Here is a 25,938-nt window from a genome sequence, read left to right as displayed (position 1 = left end):
TACAAAATGAACATTTTATTTTTGAAATGTGCAGACATTGCTCTTTGGTTTCCACACAAAATATATTGCTACAGTATGTTACAAATGGAATGCATGTGACTTGAATATGGGTGCATTACTATTTTCAAAAGGTTTAATGAAAAAATGACTTTGACCTCCATTTGCGTGTGCCCAAATAGCTTTTTTTCCGTTCCAGGCTAAACATGCAAACATGCTACATCTATCATATCAAAACAAAATACAGTATACATTTCTCCAAAAAAATCTGCTCTGCGTTTACATTTAAAACAGAAGTCATGTGTGAACATTCAAAACACTTTCATGAAACTACAGTATATGTAGTCATAGCTAGTTGCTGTTCTTTGGTTTACAGTTTTCACATAAAAGAAAACAGACAAGTAATTCTATTAAATTCAAATCTTCGGTCTTTGGTATATGAAAGCAATACTACAACATATTCCACTAAGAGATATCCCATCTCTTTCTTCATCTAATGCTGGGTTATTATTCACGTTGACCATCTTTGACAAAATTTGATCGATAAGACTACCTTTGAGAGTTCCAGATAAGAATATATTCCATAAACAAAAGGAACAATCCCCTGATTTGTGTTGATGTACCGTATGTAATTATATTTTTCTCCTCCTTAATTTGTTTTACTGGACGCGAGTCATCGTCCTGCTGGAGAGACTCTTCCTGACCTTCTGGAAGAGATCATCTGAAACAAAACAAAGATCATAACAACATTTAACACCAGTTCAACAACAGTTTGTTTTGTGGAATGCACCACGTGAGACTGTGGGAGATGTAGATAAGAGAATATTTACCATTTTTGACTGCGATTCTTGAGTCCGTCTGTGAAGAAAGGAATACAACAATATTTAGATATAAATCTACAAATACAAAACAAATCTCTTTAAGATAATGTACATTCACATAGCTGCAGCTTTAAAACAACGGTCATCTAATAAGACAGTCAAAAGAGACATGATAAGTGAACTGTCTATAAATGTCTTACTCTCATGGAAGAGATGGGGGCATCAGCCTGTTCCCTGTCAACCTTAGGAGCTGGAGGAGATAGAGAGAGAATGAGACCGTTGGAGGATAATACAGTATGCCATATACAGTAAGGTGAGATGGTTTATTCAGTATTTATAAAGTGATTGCTCTTACGCAGTGGCGTTATGATGGCTCCCACAGCGTGGACAACTCCATTGGTGGCCATCAGGTCGGCTTCAACCACTGGCACCTTGTTGACGTACACTGTCTGGTTCTTCTGAAGGAGAAAGACATATGCCATTTATAAGGTGACACTTAATATTTTCATAACATGGGGTTCAAGACAATCAAGTCATGTTGAAATAATGTATATCAATACATTGTACACAAATTATGTAAGCAATAGAAGTACACAACAAAAGAAAGTACCTCTTTTCTCCACTGAAAACAAAATCATCAATAAAAAGAAAAACATGTACATATTAGTACTGATAGTACATGTTAGTAGGATCAATATCAAACATGTGTTATCGGAACAAATTGTTACAGGATCATGTGTTATCGGATCAAATTGTTACAGGATCATGTGTTCTAGGATCTAATTGTTCTAGGATCATGTGTTCTAGGATCTAATTGTTCTAGGATCATGTGTTCTAGGATCTAATTGTTCTAGGGTCATGTGTTCTAGGATCTAATTGTTCTAGGATCATGTCTTCTAGGATCATGTCTTCTAGGATCATGTCTTCTAGGATCATGTGTTCTAGGATCATGTGTTCCAGGATCAAACAGTCACGAGGGCCTACTGTACCATGTTCAGCTCCAGCTTCTCTCCCTGCAAAGGCTTCAGTCTGGTATGGGAGCCCACTCCTCCACTGACCAGAATCTCCTTAGCCATGTGGTACTTCAACACACTGGCCAGCTCCTGGGGGTTGCCTAGACAACAAAATGAAATAGAACACCTACCAGATCATATTGTATCACTATGGTCTAGACATTTACAAACAGAGGAATTCGAAAAAATACCAGCCCGCATTAAAACACTGCTGAGGAATGAATAATGCTTAAAAAGTGAAGAGGAATCGGTTGTGCAAGTTGCAACATGGAACTGATGAATTAAGGCCCTTGGCATAACTTTAGCATTACAGCTACATTCTCATTGCTGTGGCCAAGTCATTGAACATGAAGTCATGATGCTATTTGTCTAAACGTGTCCTGCTCATCTAAACAGTTGTTGCAAAACGGCTAGGCAATCATTAACAAACAGCAGTGGGGTTTTTTTCTCTCGTTATAAATGATTTTAAACACCCAAACAAGCGTAATTGTAGCTGCAGTATCCTGTAGGTAGGTCATACTGTAACGTTACAACCGGCTCCAGTTAACCACAGCTGTTTGGCATTCATACGCGTAGCAGCATCCAAGATTCATTATTTAATGTCATAATTTCCTGGGTGTAGATAGGTCATTAGGTTTATACAAATAGTTCTGTCTGTCTGCCGAACATATTCTCACTGTGGGTCATATCAGGTTGTCTTTAGGTGCCATTGATTTTTCTTTACTGGAAAAGTACTGTGTTCTGCAAAGCCAGTCATGTGAAACCTGTTCACAGTTTTGGTTGTTTGTCAGGCAGGATGCCAGTCACCAAAATACACCACATATGGCATGCACTACATACAACATGCATATGATAGAGCCTGTATGGCCGAGAGGTGTCTGTTATAAATATCCTAGTCTTACATCACCAGACCTCAACCCCTGTATTCTCGTTTGAGATTAGCTTTGTTCTAGAAAAACTAGAATGTCTGGAGCCAGGGCCGTCCTTACCCATGAGTTTGTTGAGGTCAGCCTTTGGCAAGGCGCTGAAAGCATCGTTGGTGGGCGCGAACACGGTATGGGGACCGGCCTGGTTCATCAGCTCTGTCATGCCAGCCGTCTGGATGGCACCGACCAACAGACTGGAACAAAGAAGGGAACACACACTTAGAAAGACTATCTTCAGAGCAAGAAAGAGGACTTGACAGTTGACTAATAGGAAAGTTTAAACCACGTCGATGAGTTGTGGTTTCTGATGAGCCTAATGTACCAAACATGTATGAGTTGAATCATGGCAGAACAGATCACTGGTAGTGAAAACATACAGAGAAAACGGAAAAGAACCAGGTCTCTGAACGTGGGTGGAAATGAAGCAGCAGATTGCCTTTCAGCCTTTCAGTTCTGGGAAAACCATTAGACGCTTGAGGGGGACTTCTCCCCAGGATATCTAGCTACAGAAGCTGAACACATGCTGTGCTACGTAGGCAGAAGCGACCATCTTTTTTGCTCATCCGCTACATGTCTGTTCTTCTTGTTCTTCTGAAATTGAATTATATATGCCTCAAGATATTATTGAAGACAACCTTGGTAATCCTTTTCATTGAATCATTCCCCGATTCATTGACTCTCACCTGAATCGGTTATCAGCCTTCAGGACATCCATGATGGTACCCATTGGCGGAGTCAGGACCTTGTCGACTGTGAACATGCTGCCGAAACGTCCGGTCTTGTCGTGGGCAGCTATACAGGAGTTCTCAATGCACAGGCTCTGTTGTTAAAACAGAGAGAGAGAGAGAGGGGAACAGACAGACAGGTTAAAGGAACGTTTACTCCACCCATCGCCATGATTTCATCCCAAATGGCACTACTTTTGACCAATGTTCCCTCTAAGCTGCGGGTGCATGCAGCAAGATTGAACTTCACTCAACTTTCTAGTTTTCCCCCTGTTAGTTAACACTATCAACGTTTCCCCTCTACTGTGGGAATTGTGCTCGAATCAACGCAATATCAGCCACTTTCAATGTAACATACCGAAACAAAATGAACTATGCAAGACTTAGTATGCAAAACTAACTGTGCAAGAGATTTTATTGTAGGCAGAACGCATTGGAGTATGATTCTATTGCATTGACAGGCATGACCCAGGCCCGTAATCTACACAGACCGGTGCGCCATAACCAATCAGAGCTGAAGTAGGCCTATATGCAAATAGCCATTGCCACATATGGATCTGTGCCATTCACTTTGAACTGGACTGTGTTTACAGCATGACCGGTCGCGAGTAGATGCGCTTGTTTTGAGATCACCTGTGCACATTTGTTCATATTCTTTGCTAGTTAGTGAGTTATTAGCCCAGTTATAGCTAATTTCTAGTCAACAATGGAGGAGTTATTGCTTCCTATAAGAGCACAAAATGTGTGCATTTCTAGCCATCTTTGAAAAGCCAGTCAGGTAAAGAGTCTTAAAGGGACAGTGTTGTAATTTGAGACGGTCTTAAATAGGCTTAGTAGCCAATAGGCAGAGAGTAGCACAATTTGTCTGATTCTCTGTAATAATGGTATGGGAATAATAATGAATTGTATTTTGTAAAGTGGTTTCTTGCATCAAACACAGCATTTTCAGTCACCTCCTTGTCTGAAGGACAAGTGGATGAACAGGTTAATGTCAAGCCCTGCATGTTATTTATTTATTTATTTTATTTCACCTTTATTTAACCAGGTAAACCAGTTGAGAACAAGTTCTCATTTACAACTGCGACCTGGCCAAGATAAAGCAAAGCAGTGCGATAAAAACAACAACACAGAGTTACATATGGGGTAAAACAAAACAAAGTCAAAAATACAACAGAAATACATATATATACAGTGTGTGCAAATGTAGCAAGTTATGGAGGTAAGGCAATAAATAGGCTATAGTGCAAAATAATTACAATTAGTATTAACACTGGAATGATAGATGTGCAAGAGATGATGTGCAAATGGAGATACTGGGGTACAAATGAGCAAAATAAATAACAATATAGGGATGAGGTAGTTGGGCGGGCTAATTTCAGATGGGCTGTGTACAGGTGCAGTGATCGGTAAGGTGCTCTGACAACTGATGCTTAAAGTTAGTGAGGGAGATAAGTGTCTCCAGCTTCAGAGATTTTTGCAATTTGTTCCAGTCATTGGCAGCAGAGAACTGGAAGGAATTGCGGCCAAAGGAGGTGTTGGCAGTGAGATATACCTGCTGGAGCGCAGACTACGGGTGTGTGTTGCTATGGTGACCAATGAGCTAAGATAAGGCGGGGATTTGCCTAGCAGTGATTTATAGATGGCCTGGAGCCAGTGGGTTTGGCGACGAATATGTAGTGAGGACCAGCCAACAAGAGCGTACAGGTCACAGTGGTGGGTATTATATGGGGCTTTGGAGACAAAACGGATGGCACTGTGATAGACTACATCCAATTTGCTGAGTAGAGTGTTGGAGGCTATTTTGTAAATGACATCGCCGAAGTCAAGGATCGGTAGGATAGTCAGTTTTACGAGGGCATGTTTGGCAGCATGAGTGAAGGAGGCTTTGTTGCGAAATAGGAAACCGATTCTAGATTTAACTTTGGATTGGAGATTCTTAATGTGAGTCTGGAAGGAGAGTTTACAGTCAAACCAGACACCTAGATATTTGTAGTTGTCCACATACTCTAGGTCAGACCCGTCGAGAGTAGTGATTCTAGTCGGGTGGGCGGGTGCAAGCAGCGTTCGGTTGAAGAGCATGCATTTAGTTTTACTAGTGTTTAAGAGCAGTTGGAGGCTACTGAAGGAGTGTTGTATGGCATTGAAGCTCGTTTGGAGGTTTGTTAACACAGTGTCCAATGAAGGGCCAGATGTATACAAAATGGTGTCGTCTGCGTAGAGGTGGATCTGAGAGTCACCAGCAGCAAGAGCGACGTCATTGATATACACAGAGAAAAGAGTCGGCCCAAGAATTGAACCCTGTGGCACCCCCATAGAGACTGCCATAGGTCCAGACAACAGGCCCTCCGATTTGACACATTGAACTCTATCTGAGAAGTAGTTGGTGAACCAGGCGAGGCAGTCATTTGGGAAACCAAGGCTATTTAGTCTGCCAATAAGAATGCTGTGGTTGACAGAGTCGAAAGCCTTGGCCAGGTCAATGAAAACGGCTGCACAGTACTGTCTATTATCGATCGCGGTTATAATATCGTTTAGGACCTTGAGCGTGGCTGAAGTGCACCCATGACCAGCTCGGAACCGGATTGCATAGCGGAGAAGGTACGGTGGGATTCGAAATGGTCGGTGATCTGTTTGTTGACTTGGCTTTCAAAAACTTTTGAAGGGCAGGATGGATATGGGTCTGTAACAGTTTGGATCTAGAGTGTCACCCCCTTTGAAGAGGGGGATGACCGCGGCAGCTTTCCAATCTCTGGGGATCTCAGACGTTACGAAAGAGAGGTTGAACAGGCTAGTAATAGGGGTTGCGACAATTTCGGCGGCTAGTTTTAGAAAGAAAGGGTCCAGATTGTCTAGCCCAGAAGATTTGTAGGGTTCCAGATTTTGCAGCTCTTTCAGAACATCAGCTGTCTGGATTTGTGTGAAGGAGAAGCGGGGGGGGCATGGGCAAGTTGCAGCGGAAAAAGTCTCATGGAATGTAGGCCTACATTGAACACCACACACTTGCTGCTACTGTAGTCTGAATGATAGCATAGCTATTTCCATGTTAAAATGTTATGGGATGCATCCCCATTGTTTTTGATGGTAGACCACTCTGGTAGGCCTACATTATGATCAAATAGCCACAGTAGCCTACTTGACCACTGTTAAAACTAACTTAAAGCGGGTACAGCCTCAGTGTTCACAGTAAACGCGCACCGGAAGTTGCTCAGAATTTTCACAATGTTCAAATTTGCGCTCAGCAGACCTGAAATGTGCTCAGTGCCCCAAAAATGTTGAGGGAAAATTGCTTTTGACTAGAGCCATATGGGCCCGGGTCAAATGTAGTGCACTGTATAGGGAATAGGGTGCCATTGTGGATGAAACCATCAGTCTACCAAGAAGTCTGGCACATGGCTTCCTTCCATTCTCCCCTGCACTCTCTCTCTGGTCTCTCTCTCTCTCTCTGGAAAAAAGCTTTTTGTGGCCGTCTGGAAATTCCATTACAAAGCAGAAATGTGAGCTGTGCTGCCGAACAACCATCTTCCACCCAGCAGAGAACAGAGCAGAGCTGTGCTGCCGAACAACCATCTGCCACCCAGCAGAGAACAGAGCAGAGCTGTGCTGCCGAACAACCATCTGCCACCCAGCAGAGAACAGAGCAGAGCTGTGCTGCCGAACAGCCATCTGCCACCCAGCAGAGAACAGAGCAGAGCTGTGCTGCCGAACAACCATCTGCCACCCAGCAGAGAACAGAGCAGAGCTGTGCTGCCGAACAACCATCTGCCACCCAGCAGAGAACAGAGCAGAGCTGTGCTGCCGAACAACCATCTGCCACCCAGCAGAGAACAGAGCAGAGCTGTGCTGCCGAACAACCATCTGCCACCCAGCAGAGAACGGAGCAGAGCTGTGCTGCCGAACAACCACCTGCCACCCAGCAGAGAACGGAGCAGAGCTGTGCTGCCGAACAACCATCTGCCACCCAGCAGAGAACAGAGCAGAGCTGTGCTGCCGAACAACCATCTGCCACCCAGCAGAGAACGGAGCAGAGCTGTGCTGCCGAACAACCATCTGCCACCCAGCAGAGAACGGAGCAGAGCTGTGAAAACGGTGTGAAACAGCATTCTGGGTAACTATTCTACAGTATGAGGATGTAGAGGGACACTCTTGTTTCATTGGATGAAAACATGTTTTGGTGGTAAAACTAATTAGGCCTCCTTCTCTGACTCGTTTGGAGAAAATGATGCACAGCCAGAAACTGTTCATTGTTAATATGAAAACAGCACAATCATACTTTGTATAGTTTGGGATAGTGTATTTGGGGTAATCTATGTAATGAGTTGCCCTTAGGAAGAGAGTAATCTATGTAATAAATTAGCCCTCTGGAAGAGAGTAATCTATGTAATGAGTTAGCCCTCAGGAAGAGAGTAATCTATGATAAAGAGCCCTCAAGGGAGAGAGTAATCTATGTAATGAGTTAGCCCTCAGGAAGAGAGTAATCTATGAAATAAGTTAGCCCTCAGGAAGAGAGTAATCTATGTAATGAGTCCCTCAGAAGAGAGTAATCTATGTAATGAGTTAGCCCTCAGGAAGAGAGTAATCTATGTAATGAGTTAGCCCTTAGGAAGAGAGTAATCTATGTAATGAGTTAGCCCTCAGGAAGAGAGTAATCTATGTAATGAGTTAGCCCTCAGGAAGAGAGTAATCTATGTAATGAGTTAGCCCTCAGGAAGAGAGTAATCAATGTAATGAGTTAGCCCTCAGGAAGAGAGTAATCTATGTAATGAGTTAGCCCTTAGGAAGAGAGTAATCTATGTAATGAGTTAGCCTTCAGGAAGAGAGTAATCTATGTAATGAGTTAGCCCTCAGGAAGAGAGTAATCTATGTAATGAGTTAGCCCTCGGAAAGAGAGTAATCTATGTAATGAGTTAGCCCTTAGGAAGAGAGTAATCTATGTAATGAGTTAGCCCTCAGGAAGAGAGTAATCTATGTAATGAGTTAGCCCTTAGGAAGAGAGTAATCTATGTAATGAGTTAGCCCTCAGGAAGAGAGTAATCTATGTAATGAGTTAGCCCTCAGGAAGAGAGTAATCTATGTAATGAGTTAGCCCTCAGGAAGAGAGTAATCTATGTAATGAGTTAGCCCTCAGGAAGAGAGTAATCTATGTAATGAGTTAGCCCTCAGGAAGAGAGTAATCTATGTAATGAGTTAGCCCTCAGGAAGAGAGTAATCTATGTAATGAGTTAGCCCTTAGGAAGAGAGTAATCTATGTAATGAGTTAGCCTTAGGAAGAGAGTAATCTATGTAATGAGTTAGCCCTCAGGAAGAGAGTAATCTATGTAATGAGTTAGCCCTCAGGAAGAGAGTAATCTATGTAATGAGTTAGCCCTCAGGAAGAGAGTAATCTATGTAATGAGTTAGCCCTCAGGAAGAGAGTAATCTATGTAATGAGTTAGCCCTCAGGAAGAGAGTAATCTATGTAATGAGTTAGCCCTCAGGAAGAGAGTAATCTATGTAATGAGTTAGCCCTCAGGAAGAGAGTAATCTATGTAATGAGTTAGCCCTCAGGAAGAGAGTAATCTATGTAATGAGTTAGCCCTCAGGAAGAGAGTAATCTATGTAATGAGTTAGCCCTCAGGAAGAGAGTAATCTATGTAATGAGTTATGCCTTAGGAATAGGGTAATGTATGTAATGAGTTATGCCTTAGGAAGAGGGTAATGTATGTAATGAGTTATGCCTTAGGAAGAGAGTAATCTATGTAATGAGTTAGCCCTCAGGAAGAGAGTAATCTATGTAATGAGTTATGCCTTAGGAAGAGGGTAATGTATGTTATGAGTTATGCCTTAGAAAGAGAGTAATCTATGTAATGAGTTATGCCTTAGGAATAGGGTAATGTATGTAATGAGTTATGCCTTAGGAAGAGGGTAATGTATGTAATGAGTTATGCCTTAGGAAGAGAGTAATCTATGTAATGAGTTAGCCCTCAGGAAGAGAGTAATCTATGTAATGAGTTATGCCTTAGGAAGAGGGTAATGTATGTTATGAGTTATGCCTTAGGAAGAGGGTAATGTATGTAATGAGTTATGCCTTAGGAAGAGAGTCTTGTCTTTTTCCAGAAGAACAACTGTGCTCAGAGTTACTTTTAGATCGCGCTCTTAATTCAGCTCAATTGAGGCTTTTATATCATCTGATGCCAGCTGTAGGTCCTCTAGAGGGCTTTGATCTGTGGTTCTTACGTTACGGTAGACGAACACTCTGAGTTTGATTCCTCCCAGAGTCTCTAGCTCTTGTCCGTGGTACAGCGACCTGGAAGACAGCTGCTCCTTCAGGATGTGGTTCTTCAACAGCTTCTTCAGCTCACCAGTCACCGACACACCCTCTGTTAACAATAGAGAAGTTATCAGATTGATGAAATGAAATGGGTCAAGAACCATGGCTCAAATCACTTCTGCTTGTTAGCACAGAGAGAGGGGAGAGGGAGGGAGGGAGACAGAGAGAGTGAGAGAAAGAGAGAGAAAGAGCGAGACAGAGAGAGCGAGAGACGGACAGAGACCAAGAGAGATGGAGATGGGGGGAGAAAAAGGTGGAGAGAGATCATCGTCGATCGATGTTACCTTTGAAAGCTTCATTCTGAGGGGTCAGGATGGTCAGAGCCTCTGAGCCAGAAAGGCGGGAACTAAGACCAGCGTCAACAAACAGCTTGGTTGCTGTGGTAACGACGGATCCCTGGGCCAGCTCCAATAATGTCTTAGCTTTAAAAGGAGATCAGTACATATAAACATTTATCATCGCACATAGAGATGGAAAACACTCCTCATAAGTAGCCTTGAGGTCTTGTCTCAATAAGAACCATTGAGTTGGTAGAGCATGGCGCTTGTAACGCCAGGGTAGTGGGTTCGATCCCCTGGGACCGCCCATACGTAAAAAATGTATGCACACATGACTGTAAGTCGCTTTGGATAAAAGCGTCTGCTAAATGGCATATTATATTATAATCTACTTCATATTCAGTGCAGTAGCATTCCAGAAAGACAGACTTATACTTGACTCTCAACTCCTATGACCGTCAGAGACCTTTTCAGGCGTGAATCACCATTACTAATAATCTCATAACAGAGATCTTCTCAGACTAAATCACCATTACTAATAATCTCATAACAGAATGCGGAGGCCCAATAATTTGAATTGCAGCCTTATATTTGGCATTGACGCAACTCTCAATTTAAGTCTCTGGCTCTGGTTGGAATACCTGAGTCTGGGATGAGGAGCTCGTTGATGTAGTGGATGACTCCGTTGGTCCCCAGCTGGTCTTTCTTCTGGATGATGGCCTTCCCGTTGAGGGTCATGTCAGCCCCATCACAGCCCACCTCAAGCACAGTTCCCTGCAAGGTCTCCAGGGGAGTACCAGATGTGATGGACTCTGCACACTGCATGTTCTTCAGGATGTGGTAGTTCAGCAGGTCTGGATGGAGAGTACAGACACAAGTAGAAGTTAGTTCATGGTAATAAGTGATTGGGTTTCCTTCTCCAATATCTATCTCCCCATTCTATATCCAAAGATCCCTTAAAAAAAAAAAAAAAAAAATCACCTTTCAGAGCCACGGGGTCTCCCAGGATCCTGTTGAGCATTTCAGGGGGGATCTTATTGAATGCTTCGTTGGTTGGAGCGAACACCGTATAGTGGCCATCGCTCTCCAGCATTTGGGTCAGACCAGCAGCAGCAACAGCAGTCTAAAACACAGAGAATCAACACACTGAACACTGGGTCAGACCAGCAGCAGCAACAGCAGTCTAAAACACAGAGAATCACACACTGAATCAACACTGAATCAACACTGAATCAACACTGAATCACACACTGAACACTGCTTTTCTCTACATGATTCAAATTGCACATACAATACAAAAGACTGAGACCGCGTCAATGATCAGCGAATGTAACATTATGATAGCTGACATAGCATTGCATAGCATATGTTCAACATGTATAAAATGGTAAGAGAGTTCTGTGTGATAGACTGTTCTGTGAATGGATGAATGAATGGATGAATGAAGCGACAAACTGTTAAACTCATTTACTTACACGAAGAGTCTCCAGATCATCATCGGTGTCGATGAAAGTGTGCACGTCGTTGGTAACGGCGGTGATGACTCTGTCCACAACGTGCACGATCCCGTTGGTAGCGTGCTGGTCTGTCTTCACCAGACGAGCACAGTTCACTGTTACAATCTGCAATGACGAGAGAACATTTGAGATTTTGTCTCGATGATTTAGCTGGCTTTCGAATCGATGGTCAACATGTGACCATTTTGAAAAATTACCAAAACCGTATGGTAAAGATTTTTAGACGACGACATGTCTGTTCATGTCTCTTTTGTTGTTGAGCTGTCTCTCTAGAGGTTCCAACTGGCTTGGTCCCAGATGGGCTATGGCACAACATCATATACCTTCCAATCACAGGAGGCTGGTGAGGACAGGACGGCTCATAACAATGACTGGAATGAAGTGAATGGAATGGTATCAAACAATACCATTCTATTCATTCCATTCCAGTCGTTACTATAGAGCCCGTCCTCCCCAATTAAGGTGCCACCAGACGCCTGCGCTTCCAATATAATGCAACATTAAACATCGGACAGATGCTACTCACTCCGTTGGGGTAGTGGTGGATGTGAAGGTTGAAGTCTTGGTACATGGAGGGGAAGGCAGATCCATGCTTCAGGTCCTCAGAGGTCAAACGGCGGTTCACCATGTGGTAGTGGAGTGCGTTGAGCAGCTCAATGTTCACGTTGCTCACCAGAGCATCCAGGATTTCCTACACAACCATAAAAAAAACAGAGTCCTACTTTCATCAGAATAATGATCAGTCACAAGCTAACCATTCATACCATTACATAATACTGACCAAAGACTTGGTTATAGTATCAACTACTTGGATCTTTGGGGGGGAAAAAATGGATCTTTGATACGCTAACATGGCTGGTTAGGCTGATAACACGTAGTCTGCAGTCAGCATAATACAATGGTCAATGGTGGTCCTCTGTAGCTCAATTGGTAGAGCACGGCGCTTGTAACGCCAGGGTAGTGGGTTCGATCCCCCGGGGACCACCCATACGTAAAAATCTATGCACACATGACTGTAAGTCGCTTTGGATAAAAGCGTCTGCTAAATGGCTTATTATATTATAATATCTCTACATTTACATTTTAGTCATTTAGCAGACGCTCTTATCCAGAGCGACTTACAGTTTAGTGAGTGCATACATTTTTATTTATTTTTCATACTGGAATTGAACCCACAACCCTGGCATTGCAAACGCCATGCTCTACCAACTGAGCTACATCCCTGCCGGCCATTCCCTCCCCTACCCTGGGCCAATTGCGCTCCGCCCCATGGGTCTCCCGGTCGCAGCCGGCTACGACAGAGCCTGGATTCGAACCAGAATCTCTAGTGGCACAGCTAGCACTGCGATGCAGTGCCTTAGACCACTGCGCCACTCGGGAGACTCTAGATGCAACAGGATTTGGGGTCAATTATACTTCGTTTTCTAGTTTTCGCTCAGTGTATCCCTCTCCTGTGAAAACTTGACACACTCACATTGGGTAAGGCCGCCCATGCCTCGTTGCTGGGAGCGAAGAAGGTGAAGCTCCCTGGTCCCTCGATCTCCTCCCTCAGCTGAGCCCTCTCTGAGTACATCTTAGTGGTGGCAGCTCCAACCATACCCAGGGTGTTGTAGATGTTCACCAATGGCAGAGCTGGGGGGGAAAAAAAATAACCACTCTTAACCATCATATGGGGGAATGTATGAAATTCAAATGTTGACTTGATAGATATATATTTCACAACCAAAGTGAGATGCCATATTTTGTTTGACAGGCCTCTGGTCTAGAAATAATTCTCCCAAATTGGTCATGACATGAATTGATGACTAGCTGTTGCATTGTATCGATAGTAAGTGACTGAGCTATAACTTGATTTGCAGGCTAATAAACCATATTTATTCTTACCAGCAGGACAACCCTTCTCTCCTGGAAGCTTCTCATAACCAGGGCAACACTCATAGCTGATCACCCTGTCGACCAATAAGAACACACGTTAAGGATGACTGCAGCCAATCAGAGATGAACACAAACAGGTCAGTTTCTCATGACCCTTTCAAATCAAAAAGACTCTAGCCTTGTCCCAGATCTCGTTTGTGCCGTCTTGCCACAAACAGATCTGGGAACGGGCTACAAAAGATTGAACAATGTGTCTTAGGCTAAATGATGCAACCACATGCTATACACATAGTTCTGTCATTTTGTGCATTTAAGATATTTCCACAATAAATCTAAACTGGGCTCAGCTGGATCCTGGAAGGTCATAAAAGCTCATTTCCTCAGAGTGAGAGAAGGAGCAGAGGAATCCACTGACCCAGGGTTGGCCAAAAGAAACTCCTGAAAGGGGACTAAGGGACTGATACTGAAACATAGGCTCCCGCCAGTAAAAACAAAGAGTAAAACGGTCAAGCGAAGGTGTAACTACTGGATAAAAATGTCAACCTTAAAGTTAAGTCAAAAATAAGTGGTCTATATCCACGAAAAGGAAGCTTTTAACTAGCTACATTCGGTGGCAAGTTCTTCATACAACCAGAAAACAAAAAAAACTGAATAAAAGATGGTAGTCCATTGTGTAAACATTAGTATTGCTAATCAAACAGTGGCACACATAGGTTCTAGTGAGGAACACACAGTGGCAATATTATCAATACATAACACACTCAAAAAAGACCAGGCAAAGCTGTGGAAAGCGATGCTAAAAGTATTTGGCATCTTGCAGCCCCCTGCAGACCCTACACCCCAACTCGAGTACTCCGTTCTGCCAGCTCTAGTCTCTTGGCCCACCCCTACGGGTGTCAGATCCCGCTCAGCCCAGTCAAAGCTCTTCAGCAGAGTCCCTGCCCAACTTCCAAAAACAGCAGAAACCCTACCTCTTCAAAGAGTATCTTAAATAATCTCCCCCACTGATATGTGGTTGTCACACCTAGCTATTTTAAGATGAATGCACTAACTGTAAGTTGCTCTGGATAATAGTGTCTGCTAAAGGACTAAAGGACTAAAATGTAAAAGAGGACCAACTCTGAATCCTAACATTGATGAAAGTCAATGGAAAACTACCTGAGTCAGACATATTGTATACCCACAGAGTCAGACATATTGTATACCCACTTGTCATGTCAACCCTAGTTAACCACCCCATGCCCACCATCCCCTTTAAGCATAATGAACTATACTGTAAAAGCTGTTAAAGACCTCAGACAGGCTCTGAGCAATCAGCTACTGTTAAACTCCTAGTGTGAGGGTAGGGGTAGCTCAGAAACATAGTTGGGGGACAATCCTAACATTCAGCGAGGTGGAGGGGGAGGGGGGGGTTACGGGGAAACCCTGTAAAACACAGTAGCCTGGAAACCAGACCAGACTGATTATCAAAACAGATGGTAACTCAACTTCGATTTGTTCTCCACAAGCATAAACAAAGATGGTAGCCATGGATTTCTGACAAAATAAACAGTAAGGTCACATAATTCAAACACAGTGTACATTGAGACTTCCAAGTGTTGAGGTAAGCTATCCACCAGACTAAAGTACTAAAGACGAGACTGAAGGTCCATTCGACTTTTATGGGTTCCATGTTGAAATCAGCATGCTAGATAGATTTGGATTTTCCCACACAGTCATCTCTCACTTTGGCTTTATATTCCTAGGTACTGTATCAGAAAATTAGTTTTTTTGCTTCATTGATTAAGAATAGATAACAAAACGTTCCTTTCCCAGACAAAAAAAAACAAGATGTAAAAGTGACTGTGTATAAAGCTTTACAGACTAGTTAGCTTTGGGATTCACCTTTGGTCAAATGTCACGGCGCCGGAGGGGATGGCTGCCGTTTTACGGGCTCCTAACCAACTGTGCTATTTTGTTAGTTTTTTCGCGTTGGTTGTAACAGTTTGTAACTGCTGCTACCGTCTCTTATGACCGAAAATAACTTCTGGACATCAGAACAGCGATTACTTACCTCAAACTGGACTAAGATGTTTTCTTTAACGAGTCCGACGCGAAGGATATACCGCTTTCTCGGGAACGGGCCCAAATCCCCGTCATTTGGGTGAAGAAAAGACGGAGAAAAAGGAGGCGGAGGTCGGGAAACCACGAGCTGCCCAGTGACTCGAGCCTACCAGATGAGCTAAATGCCTTTTATGCTCACTTCGAGGCAAGCAACGCTGAAGCATGCATGAGAGCACCAGCTGTTCTGGACGATGTGAACAAGACCTTTAAACAGGTCAACATTCACAAAGCCGCGGGGCCAGACGGATTACCAGGATGTGTACTCAAAGCATGTGCGGACCTACTGGCAAGTGTCTTCACTGACATTTTCAACCTCTCCCTGACCGAGTCTGTAATACATACATCTCTCAAGCAGACCACCATAGTCCCTGTGCACAAGGAAGCGAAGGTAACCTGCCTAAATGACTACCGACCCGTAGCACTCACGTCAGTAGCCATGAAGTGCTTTGAAAGGCTGGTCATGGCTCACATCAACAGCATCATCCCAGATACCCTAGACCCACTCCAATTCGCATACCCAAAGATCCACTGATGACGCAATCTCAATCGCACTCCACACTGCCCTTTCCCACCTGGACAAAAGGAACACCTATGTGAGAATGCTGTTAATTGACTACAGCTCCCGGTTCAAGACCATAGTGCCCACAAAGATCATCACTGAGCTAAGGACCCTGGGACTAAACACCTCCCTCTGCAACTGGATCCTGGACTTCCTGACGGGCCGCCCCCAGGTGGTAAGGGTAGGCAACAACACGTCTGCCAAGCTGATCCTCAACATGGGGGCCCTTCAGGGGTGCGTGCTCAGTCCCCTCCTGTACTCCATGTTCACCCATGACTGCGTGGCCAAACACGACTCCAACACCATTAAAGTTTGCTGACGACACAACAGTGGTAGGCCTGATCACCGACAACGATGAGACTGCCTATAGGGAGGAGGTCCGAGACCTGGCAGTGTGGTGCCAGGACAACAACCTCTCCCTCAATGTGAGCAAGACAAAGGAGCTGATCGTGGACTACAGGAAAAGGCGGGCCGAACAGGCCCCCATTAACATTGACGGGGCTGTAGTGGAGCAGGTCGAGAGTTTCAAGTTCCTTGGTGTCCACATCACCAACAAACTATCATGGTCCAAACACACCAAGACAGTTGTGAAGAGGGCACGACAACACCTTTTCCCCCTCAGGAGACTGAAAAGATTTGGCATGGGTCCCCAGATCCTCAGAAAGTTATACAGCTGCACCATCGAGAGCATCCTGACCGGTTGCATCACCGCCTGGTATGGCAACTGCTCGGCATCTGACCATAAGGCTCTACAGAGGGTAGTTATTACAGCCCAGTACATCACTGGGGCCAAGCTTCCTGCCATCCAGGACCTCTATACCAGGCTACCGCACGGCAAGCGGTACCGGAGCGCCAAGTCTAGGACCAAAAGGCTCCTTAACATCTTCTACCCTCAAGCCATAAGACTGCTGAACAATTAATCAAATGGCCACCCAGACTTTTTACATTGACCCCCCCTTTATTTTTACATTGCTGCTACCCGCTGTCTATTATCTATGCATAGTCACTTTACCCCTACCTACATGTACAAATTACCTCGACTAACCTGTACCCCCGCACATTGACTTGGTACCGGTACCCCCTGTATATAGCTTCGTTATTGTTATTTTATTGTGTTACTTTTTATAATTTTTTCTTGAACTGCATTGTTGGTTAAGGGCTTGTAAGTAAGCATTTCACGGTAAGGTTGTATTCGGCTCATGTGACAAATAAAGTTTGATTTGATTTGATCGCTTGAGCAAAGCAGAAGAACCAATGCATTGACGTTGAGAGTGGGGCTTTAAAGGTAGCTAGGGGATGTTGGGAGGTTGCTAAGGGGTGTTGTTAGGGTTATTGGTGACTCAGAGTTTTGGGGTCTCCCCTCAAGTGACCTGTGACCTCTCTAGCACCAGCAGCACCACCTCCCCATGGCCTAGCACCACCTCCCCATGGCCTAGCACCACCTCCCCATGGCCTAGCACCGCCTCCCCATGGCCTAGCACCGCCTCCCCATGGCCTAGCACCACCTCCCCATGGCCTAGCACCGCCTCCCCATGGCCTAGCACCACCTCCCCATGGCCTAGCACCACCTCCCCCATGGCCTAGCACCACCTCCCCATGGCCCAGCACCACCTCCCCATGGCCTAGCACCGCTCCCCCATGGCCTAGCACCACCTCCCCATGGCCTAGCACCACCTCCCCATGGCCTAGCACCACCTCCCCATGGCCTAGCACCACCTCCCCATGGCCTAGCACCGCCTCCCCATGGCCTAGCACCGCCTCCCCATGGCCTAGCACCACCTCCCCATGGCCTAGCACCGCCTCCCCATGGCCTAGCACCACCTCCCCATGGCCTAGCACCACCTCCCCATGGCCTAGCACCACCTCCCCATGGCCTAGCACCACCTCCCCATGGCCTAGCACCGCCTCCCCATGGCCTACGTTCGAACCCATTACCTGTTAAGCCCAGTGGCCACTCACAGTCACACAGACAGGGATTGTTCAGTTCAGCACAATGAACGCTGCTACACACCCCAGTGTTCAAAACTCCCCTCTCTATGCAGACCTGGGTTCAAATACTATTTGAAATCACCGCACAGGGGCTCTGTCGGGCCGGGGGCGGAAATGGCCAGTGGGGGGGGAGGGGGACGAGGGGGCAGTATAAAAAAAAGATGTATTGCTGGATAGGCGTTGCAAAATGTTAAAAAACGTTCTGTGTTTTGTTTTTTTGTTGCTTGCCTGGCCTAACAGGCCAATAGAATAGTCCCAAAACAGCAACCACCTGCTCATCTGGCACACCAGACAGGCTAGAGAAAAGGGTACAAGTATTAGACATATTCTAAATAGTATTTTAACAGGTCGGCTCCCTCTTTCCATGGATGTCTGTCTCTGTCTGTAAATGTAATTAAATCCAAGCTGATAAAAGCTTTTTGGAACCTTTGTTTACACAAGCCCAGGTTTGTCCTTTTGAACGCAACTCTCAAACTCCCAGTCCTCTCAAATTGACACAGTTAGGCCTGGCTTGCTATGGAAAAAGTAAAATGTCCTGGCTCCCTTATGAATGATTAGTGTGCGTTTAGGGATGTAAGTCTCTCAACAGTGCCCTCTAAAGCCATCATTTCCTCCAAACATCCAGCGCCCACAGCAAAGTTTCACTTCCTCTTCAACTTTCATGAGATTTCCAATGAAAGAAACACTGTTGTGAATCGCCAGCAAACGTCTCCCGTTACAAAGTCATCAAGTTCGTGTCTGTGGTTACATTCTACAGGAAACATCCAGATAATTTCACAATACTTATCAAGGGAGATCAAATAACAAGAAAAAGCCAGGAACAGAAGACTCTCTCACACACACACACACACACACACACACACACACACACACACACACGCTCCAAGACCCACTTATCCTAAATAGCAAATGCATGTCTACTTAGCACACCAATTCCCATGCACTGCAGGACAAGGCAGTATAATGGTGCAATGGTCTACACATGACTTTCCCATCCCATGCCATGCAAAACCTACAACACAATCTCAGAGGAATGTTAGACAGAGCAATAACCAATACCATCTTGCCCCCTGCAGGGATGTTAACATTGACGTCAATCAAACTGCAGCTACTGTGGAGGGTTGTCAGTGCCTTTACTGCCCGTGGTCCAGGACGGGGCCGATCTGGAAGACTGATGTTGGTAACTTGAGTTGTCCTTTGACCCTCAGAGGTGGTCAAGCTATTTAACACTACCCTGACTGATTGATTAGAGAGACACAAGGTATCCATTATCTCCCATTATCTCCTTCAGCTATTTATCTCCCTCAAACTAACTACGTAGTTAACTCAGCATTTATCTCCCTGCAAACTAACTACCTAGCTAACCCAGCATTTATCTTGTCCAAACTAACTACCTAGCTAACCCAGCATTTATGTCCCCTTAACTAACTATCTAGCTAACCCAGCATTTATCTCCCCCTAACTAACTACCTAGCTAACCCAGCATTTATCTCCCCCAAACTAACTACCTAGCTAACCCAGCTATTTATCTCCCTCAAACTAACTACCTAGCTAACCCAGCATTTATCTCCCCCAAACTACCTACCTAGCTAACCCAGCATTTATCTCCCTCAAACTAACTACCTAGCTAACCCAGCATTTATCTCCCCCAAACTACCTACCTAGCTAACCCAGCATTTATCACGTCCAAACTAACTACCTAGCTAACTCAGCATTTATCTCCCCCTAACTAACTACCTAGCTAACCCAGCATGTATCTCCCCCAAACTAACTACCTAGCTAACCCAGCATTTATCTCGTCCAAACTAACTACCTAGCTAACCCAGCATTTATCTCCCCCAAACTAACTACCTAGCTAACCCAGCTATTTATCTCCCTCAAACTAACTACCTAGCTAACCCAGCATTTATCTCCCCCAAACTACCTACCTAGCTAACCCAGCATTTATCTCCCTCAAACTAACTACCTAGCTAACCCAGCATTTATCTCCCCCAAACTACCTACCTAGCTAACCCAGCATTTATCACGTCCAAACTAACTACCTAGCTAACCCAGCATTTATCTCCCCCTAACTAACTACCTAGCTAACCCAGCATGAATCTCCCCCAAACTAACTACCTAGCTAACCCAGCATTTATCTTGTCCAAACTAACTACCTAGCTAACCCAGCATTTATCTCGTCCAAACTAACTACCTAGCTAACCCAGTATTTATCTCGTCCAAACTAACTACCTAGCTAACCCAGCTATTTATCTCCCTCAAACTAACTACCTAGCTAACCCAGCATTTATCTCCCCCTAACTAACTACCTAGCTAACCCAGCATGTATCTCCCCCTAACTAACTACCCAGCTAACCCAGCATTTATCTCCCCCAAACTAACGACCTAGCTAACCCAGCATTTATCTCCCCCTAACTAACTACCTAGCTAACCCAGCATTTATCTCCCCCTAACTAACTACCTAGCTAACCCAGCATTTATCTCCCCCAAACGAACTACCTAGCTAACCCAGCATTTATCTCCCCCTAACTAACTACCTAGCTAACCCAGCATGTATCTCCCCCTAACTAACTACCTAGCTAACCCAGCATTTATCTCCCCCAAACTAACTACCTAGCTAACCCAGCATGTATCTCCCCCTAACTAACTACCTAGCTAACCCAGCATGTATCTCCCCCAAACTAGCTATCTAGCTAACCCAGCTATTTATCTTGTCCAAACTAACTACCTAGCTAACCCAGCATGTATCTCCCCCAAACTAGCTATCTAGCTAACCCAGCTATTTATCTCCCCTAAACTAACACTAAAACTGAGTCAAACTTCCAGTCCTTGTCGATGTCACAAAAAGAGAAGAGGATACAGCAACAAAGCTGATGACTCAATGATTCCTGGATTAGTCATTTCCTAATTGTTGAGAACCAAACTAACAGAATTGTGTCTAACTCATGAGCTTACCATTATGATCCAAAACTAAACGCAAACCAATTTCCACTACTATTACTACTAATATGTTCATTTGTCAGCCATTCTATTGAAACTAAATAAGATATATATATATATATATACAGTGGGGAAAAAAAGTATTTAGTCAGCCACCAATTGTGCAAGTTCTCCCACTTAAAAAGATGAGAGAGGCCTGTAATTTTCATCATAGGTACACATCAACTATGACAGACAAATTGAGAAAAAAAAATTCCAGAAAATCACTTTGTAGGATTTTTTATGAATTTATTTGCAAATTATGGTGGAAAATAAGTATTTGGTCACCTACAAACAAGCAAGATTTCTGGCTCTCACAGACCTGTAACTTCTTCTTTAAGAGGCTCCTCTGTCCTCCACTCGTTACCTGTATTAATGGCACTTGTTTGAACTTGTTATCAGTATAAAAGACACCTGTCCACAACCTCAAACAGTCACACTCCAAACTCCACTATGGCCAAGACCAAAGAGCTGTCAAAGGACACCAGAAACAAAATTGTAGACCTGCACCAGGCTGGGAAGACTGAATCTGCAATAGGTAAGCAGCTTGGTTTGAAGAAATCAACTGTGGGAGCAATTATTAGGAAATGGAAGACATACAAGACCACTGATAATCTCCCTCGATCTGGGGCTCCACGCAAGATCTCACCCCGTGGGGTCAAATTGATCACAAGAACGGTGAGCAAAAATCCCAGAACCACACGGGGGGACCTAGTGAATGACCTGCAGAGAGCTGGGAACAAAGTAACAAAGCCTACCATCAGTAACACACTACGCCGCCAGGGACTCAAATCCTGCAGTGCAAGACGTGTCCCCCTGCTTAAGCCAGTACATATCCAGGCCCGTCTGAAGTTTGCTAGAGTGCATTTGGATGATCCAGAAGAGGATTGGGAGAATGTCATATGGTCAGATGAAACCAAAATATAACTTTTTGGTAAAAACTCAACTCGTCGTGTTTGGAGGACAAAGAATGCTGAGAGAACACCATACCTACTGTGAAGCATGGGGGTGGAAACATCATGCTTTGGGGCTGTTTTTCTGCAAAGGGACCAGGACGACTGATCCGTGTAAAGGAAAGAATCAATGGGGCCATGTATCGTGAGATTTTGAGTGAAAACCTCCTTCCATCAGCAAGGGCATTGAAGATGAAACGTGGCTGGGTCTTTCAGCATGACAATGATCCCAAACACACCGCCCGGGCAACGAAGGAGTGGCTTCGTAAGAAGCATTTCAAGGTCCTGGAGTGGCCTAGCCAGTCTCCAGATCTCAACCCCATAGAAAATCTTTGGAAGGAGTTGAAAGTCCGTGTTGCCCAGCGACAGCCCCAAAACATCACTGCTCTAGAGGAGATCTGCATGGAGGAATGGGCCAAAATACCAGCAACAGTGTGTGAAAACCTTGTGAAGACTTACAGAAAACGTTTGACCTGTGTCATTGCCAACAAAGGGTATATAACAAAGTATTGACAAAACTTTTGTTATTGACCAAATACTTATTTTCCACCATAATTTGCAAATAAATTCATTAAAAATCCTATAATGTGATTTTCTGGATTTTTTTTTCTCATTTTGTCTTTCATAGTTGACGTGTACCTATGATGAAAATTACAGGCCTCTCTCATCTTTTTTAAGTGGGAGAACTTGCACAATTGGTGGCTGACTAAATACTTTTTGCCCCCACTGATATATATATATATATATATATATTATCAGTATGCTTATCAGTATTTTACAAGCAAAATAAAATGGTCCAGAAATAGTTGTCCATGTTTCATGTCGTCTACTACAGCTAGATCAGATACTACTACAGTTAGACCAGATACTACTACAGTTAGATCAAATACTACTACAGCTAGATCAAATACTACTACAGCTAGATCAGATACTACTACAGCTAGATCAGATACTACTACAGCTAGATCAGATACTACTACAGCTAGACCAGATACTACTACAGCTAGACCAAATACTACTACAGCTAGATCAAATACTACTACAGCTAGACCAGAGACTACTACAGCTAGATCAAATACTACTACAGCTGGACCAGATACTACTACAGCTAGATCAAATACTACTACAGCTAGACCAGATACTACTACAGCTAGATCAAATACTACTACAGCTAGACCGGAGACTACTACAGCTAGACCATATACTACTACAGTTAGACCAGATACTACTACAGCTAGACCAGATACTACTACAGTTAGACCAGATACTACTACAGCTAGATCAAATACTACTACAGCTAGACCAAATACTACTACAGCTAGAACAGATACTACTACAGTTAGACCAGATACTACTACAGCTGAACGTTTTAAACACTGGACCATTAAGTCATTAACACCTTTACATTTTACATTTGAGTCATTTAGCAGACGTTCTTATCCAGAGCGACTTAAAGTCAGTGAGTGCATCCATGTTTCATACTGCCCCCCCCCCCGTGGGAATCGAACCCACAACCCTGGCGTTGCAAGCGCCATGCAATACCAATTGAGCTACATGGGGCCCCTACAAGATATTTTCTCTCACAGGACTGTTGGGACGTCTTGCATTATTGCAGACCATACATACCAAATGCACCCTATTCCCGGGCCTATACAGTGAAGTACTTTTGACCATAACCCTTTGGGCCCCGGTCAAAAGTAGTGCACTATATAGGGAATAGGATGTCATTTGGGACATACTCACTCTCTCGTTTCCACTGGCATCAGACTGGCCTGGCAGGACCCAACTACTGCAGGAGAAGTTCCCGTAACAGGATGAAGAAAAAGCATTTCCCACTTCAACATGCAGCTAGCTGGATACCAACTGAACCAATCTTTTAACAAGGTTTTTTAATAACAACCTCAATCTGACCTCACTGCATGTCACCTTTTACAACACGAGTCATTATGGTTAGCGACTTAAATAGTTGGGCTACTGTTTCAGGAAAGAATTTCACTTATGTGCTCCTTAAACTGTCACCTTCATCATGCGTACTCTCTGAAGATTTAGATTTTATGCACGCTGGTGTTTTGGACTGGAAAATGCACCTTCTCAGCATAATTCAGTCAAATCAATTCCTTCTCACTGTATGCCGTCTATCTCTATTCTATGGGTACGTCCAAAATGGCACCCTATGAGCCCTGGTCAAAAGTAGTGCACTGTATAAGGAATAGGGTGCCATTTTGGGACACATGGGTCATGGTAGAAGTCAGTCTGTTGGTTTCTGACTTTACCCCTGCTGCCTTCAGCAGAGTAGAGGTGAAGGCTAAATGTTTTAGCTACTTTTCTTTCAGCTTGACAATCTTAGTTGGGAGTTCTCCTTCAATAAACCCACATGAAAAGAAAATCCCTCATTTAGCCCAAGTGGAAAACTAATAAATCTCGCTTAAAATCTATTGTTTGCGTATCTAAATGAACAATAAAGGAAATGGCCTGCTCAGCACAAATGACAAAAAAAGTTTGAGATCTTCATTCCTTATGATTGACAGCCTATCCATCCACATTATATGTATAGTCTACCCCAGTAGGCTATAATACCCAACATATTGACACAACATGTTGTAATAAATCAACTCACTGTCAACCATTTAAAATTAATACGCACGTGAATAACAAGTTTATATCACACTCACGTTGGCTTGCCGCAGATCTTGCGATGGTACCATTGCTTGCAGTTGGTGAAGTATTTCTTGTCAGTTCCCTGTATCTTTTGCATAGCGCACACGTTGGGTCTAAAAGAGTTGAGAGAATATTTCATGACGTTTTATTTTGCCGGCACATTACAGTAGACAATTTGAGTTGAGCTATCACTTATATCGAATTACCTGTTCACTTTAACTTCAAGCAGTTGTGAAGTACAACACAGTATGCCATTACAAATCAGTGGCCATAGAAGGCTATATATTTTCTAACATAAAACATAAATCATGCTTTGTAATTATACGAACAAAAGTAATGTTTGCTTTTGCCCTTTGAAAATGCACAACGCAGAACTTTCTATGCTCACATTATCATTGGAATAATAATTTCGGAGCCTTACCCATGCTGTCTGCCTCTTATCCTACTGTGCTGAAGAACTGATTGATAGGGTGACTTTGCAAAACAAATCGTTGCAATCAAGGTGAGCGCCAAAGTCAATAAAGTTAAGTGCTGCATTTTGGCCTTTTCCCCTTATTCAGTCGGCCTCCGCACTCCAGACAAGTCGGAGAACGGTGCGACCAGGAATATATATAGTGAAGGACTCAGCGGTTATAGGGAGGGGCGTGGGAGTGAGCCAAGACACTTTTGCACACACAAAAATAAAAACTGTAAAACTAACGGAGTCAATCTTAATTTTACCACAAATACATTAATGATATGGAAAGATTAAAACGAAAATAGATTAATTCATGTGAACAAATATATTTTTGAGATATCATTTTTGGTCATCAAATGACTCCCAAATGCAATGCCATCCCTGGCCTGAGACATGAAGACTTGCATCAGCTCCTCAAGCTAATGCCTGGGCTTTAGCTCAGATGCCTAACACATGACCCGGGTTTAGACCTGGTCAGCCATAAATGAAGGGTATTTCACATTCTGAGGACATCCACTGTAGAGTATCATAGCCAGGACATCTATTTTACCACAGAAAGTCTCAGTTTGACCTCAACAAAGTTGATTCAGTCATTGGCCTGGACTGGGAAGCCTGGACTGGGAAGCCTGGACTGGGAACTCTGACAAAACTCATTTTTGTTAAATCATGTGTCTCACCCACCCAGAGTGTTTCAGCAGGGAAGAATGCATTGTTAACGGTTTCATTGGGTTTACTCTGTGGCACAGTTGGTAGAGCACAGCGCTAGAGCAATATTATGATT

General features: G+C 43.8%; 1 protein-coding gene across 4 annotated transcripts; it reads right to left on the bottom strand.

Moving 5' to 3' along the window:
- Positions 1–25,298, bottom strand: LOC121530712 (transforming growth factor-beta-induced protein ig-h3). Of its 4 annotated transcripts, none has more exons than XM_041835890.2 (18): positions 25,122–25,298; positions 24,715–24,813; positions 13,469–13,533; positions 13,059–13,216; positions 12,111–12,275; positions 11,543–11,689; positions 11,049–11,190; positions 10,709–10,921; positions 10,074–10,211; positions 9,696–9,838; positions 3,441–3,577; positions 2,821–2,951; positions 1,808–1,932; positions 1,429–1,440; positions 1,174–1,276; positions 1,019–1,068; positions 828–855; positions 1–718 (listed from the first exon to the last, which is right to left on the bottom strand). In XM_041835890.2, exons 1-18 carry the CDS (start codon positions 25,235–25,237, stop codon positions 657–659), a joined length of 2,034 nt encoding a protein of 677 aa, XP_041691824.2. In that variant the 5' UTR covers positions 25,238–25,298; the 3' UTR covers positions 1–656. The 4 variants fall into 4 exon arrangements, with proteins under 4 accessions (XP_041691824.2, XP_041691834.2, XP_041691843.2 ...); XM_041835900.2 differs by having other exon boundaries at positions 1,174–1,273; XM_041835909.2 differs by lacking the exon at positions 1,429–1,440.
- Positions 25,299–25,938: the final 640 nt, after the last annotated feature.

Source organism: Coregonus clupeaformis, chromosome 29 (genome assembly GCF_020615455.1).
Source record: "Coregonus clupeaformis isolate EN_2021a chromosome 29, ASM2061545v1, whole genome shotgun sequence".
NCBI classification, from domain to species: Eukaryota; Metazoa; Chordata; class Actinopteri; order Salmoniformes; family Salmonidae; genus Coregonus; species Coregonus clupeaformis.
This window is presented reverse-complemented; position numbering and strand designations above follow the sequence as displayed.

Bases quoted from the DNA above. Each gene is read 5' to 3' on its own strand.
- LOC121530712 (XM_041835890.2), bottom strand. From the start codon at position 25,237: ATGCAGCACTTAACTTTATTGACTTTGGCGCTCACCTTGATTGCAACG. The intron at 10,922-11,048 runs GTGATTTTTTTT...CTCTCCATCCAG, and splicing joins AGACCCCGTGGCTCTGAAAG to ACCTGCTGAACTACCACATC. The intron at 10,212-10,708 runs GTATTCCAACCA...CTCCTTTTAAAG, and splicing joins GCTCCTCATCCCAGACTCAG to CTAAGACATTATTGGAGCTG.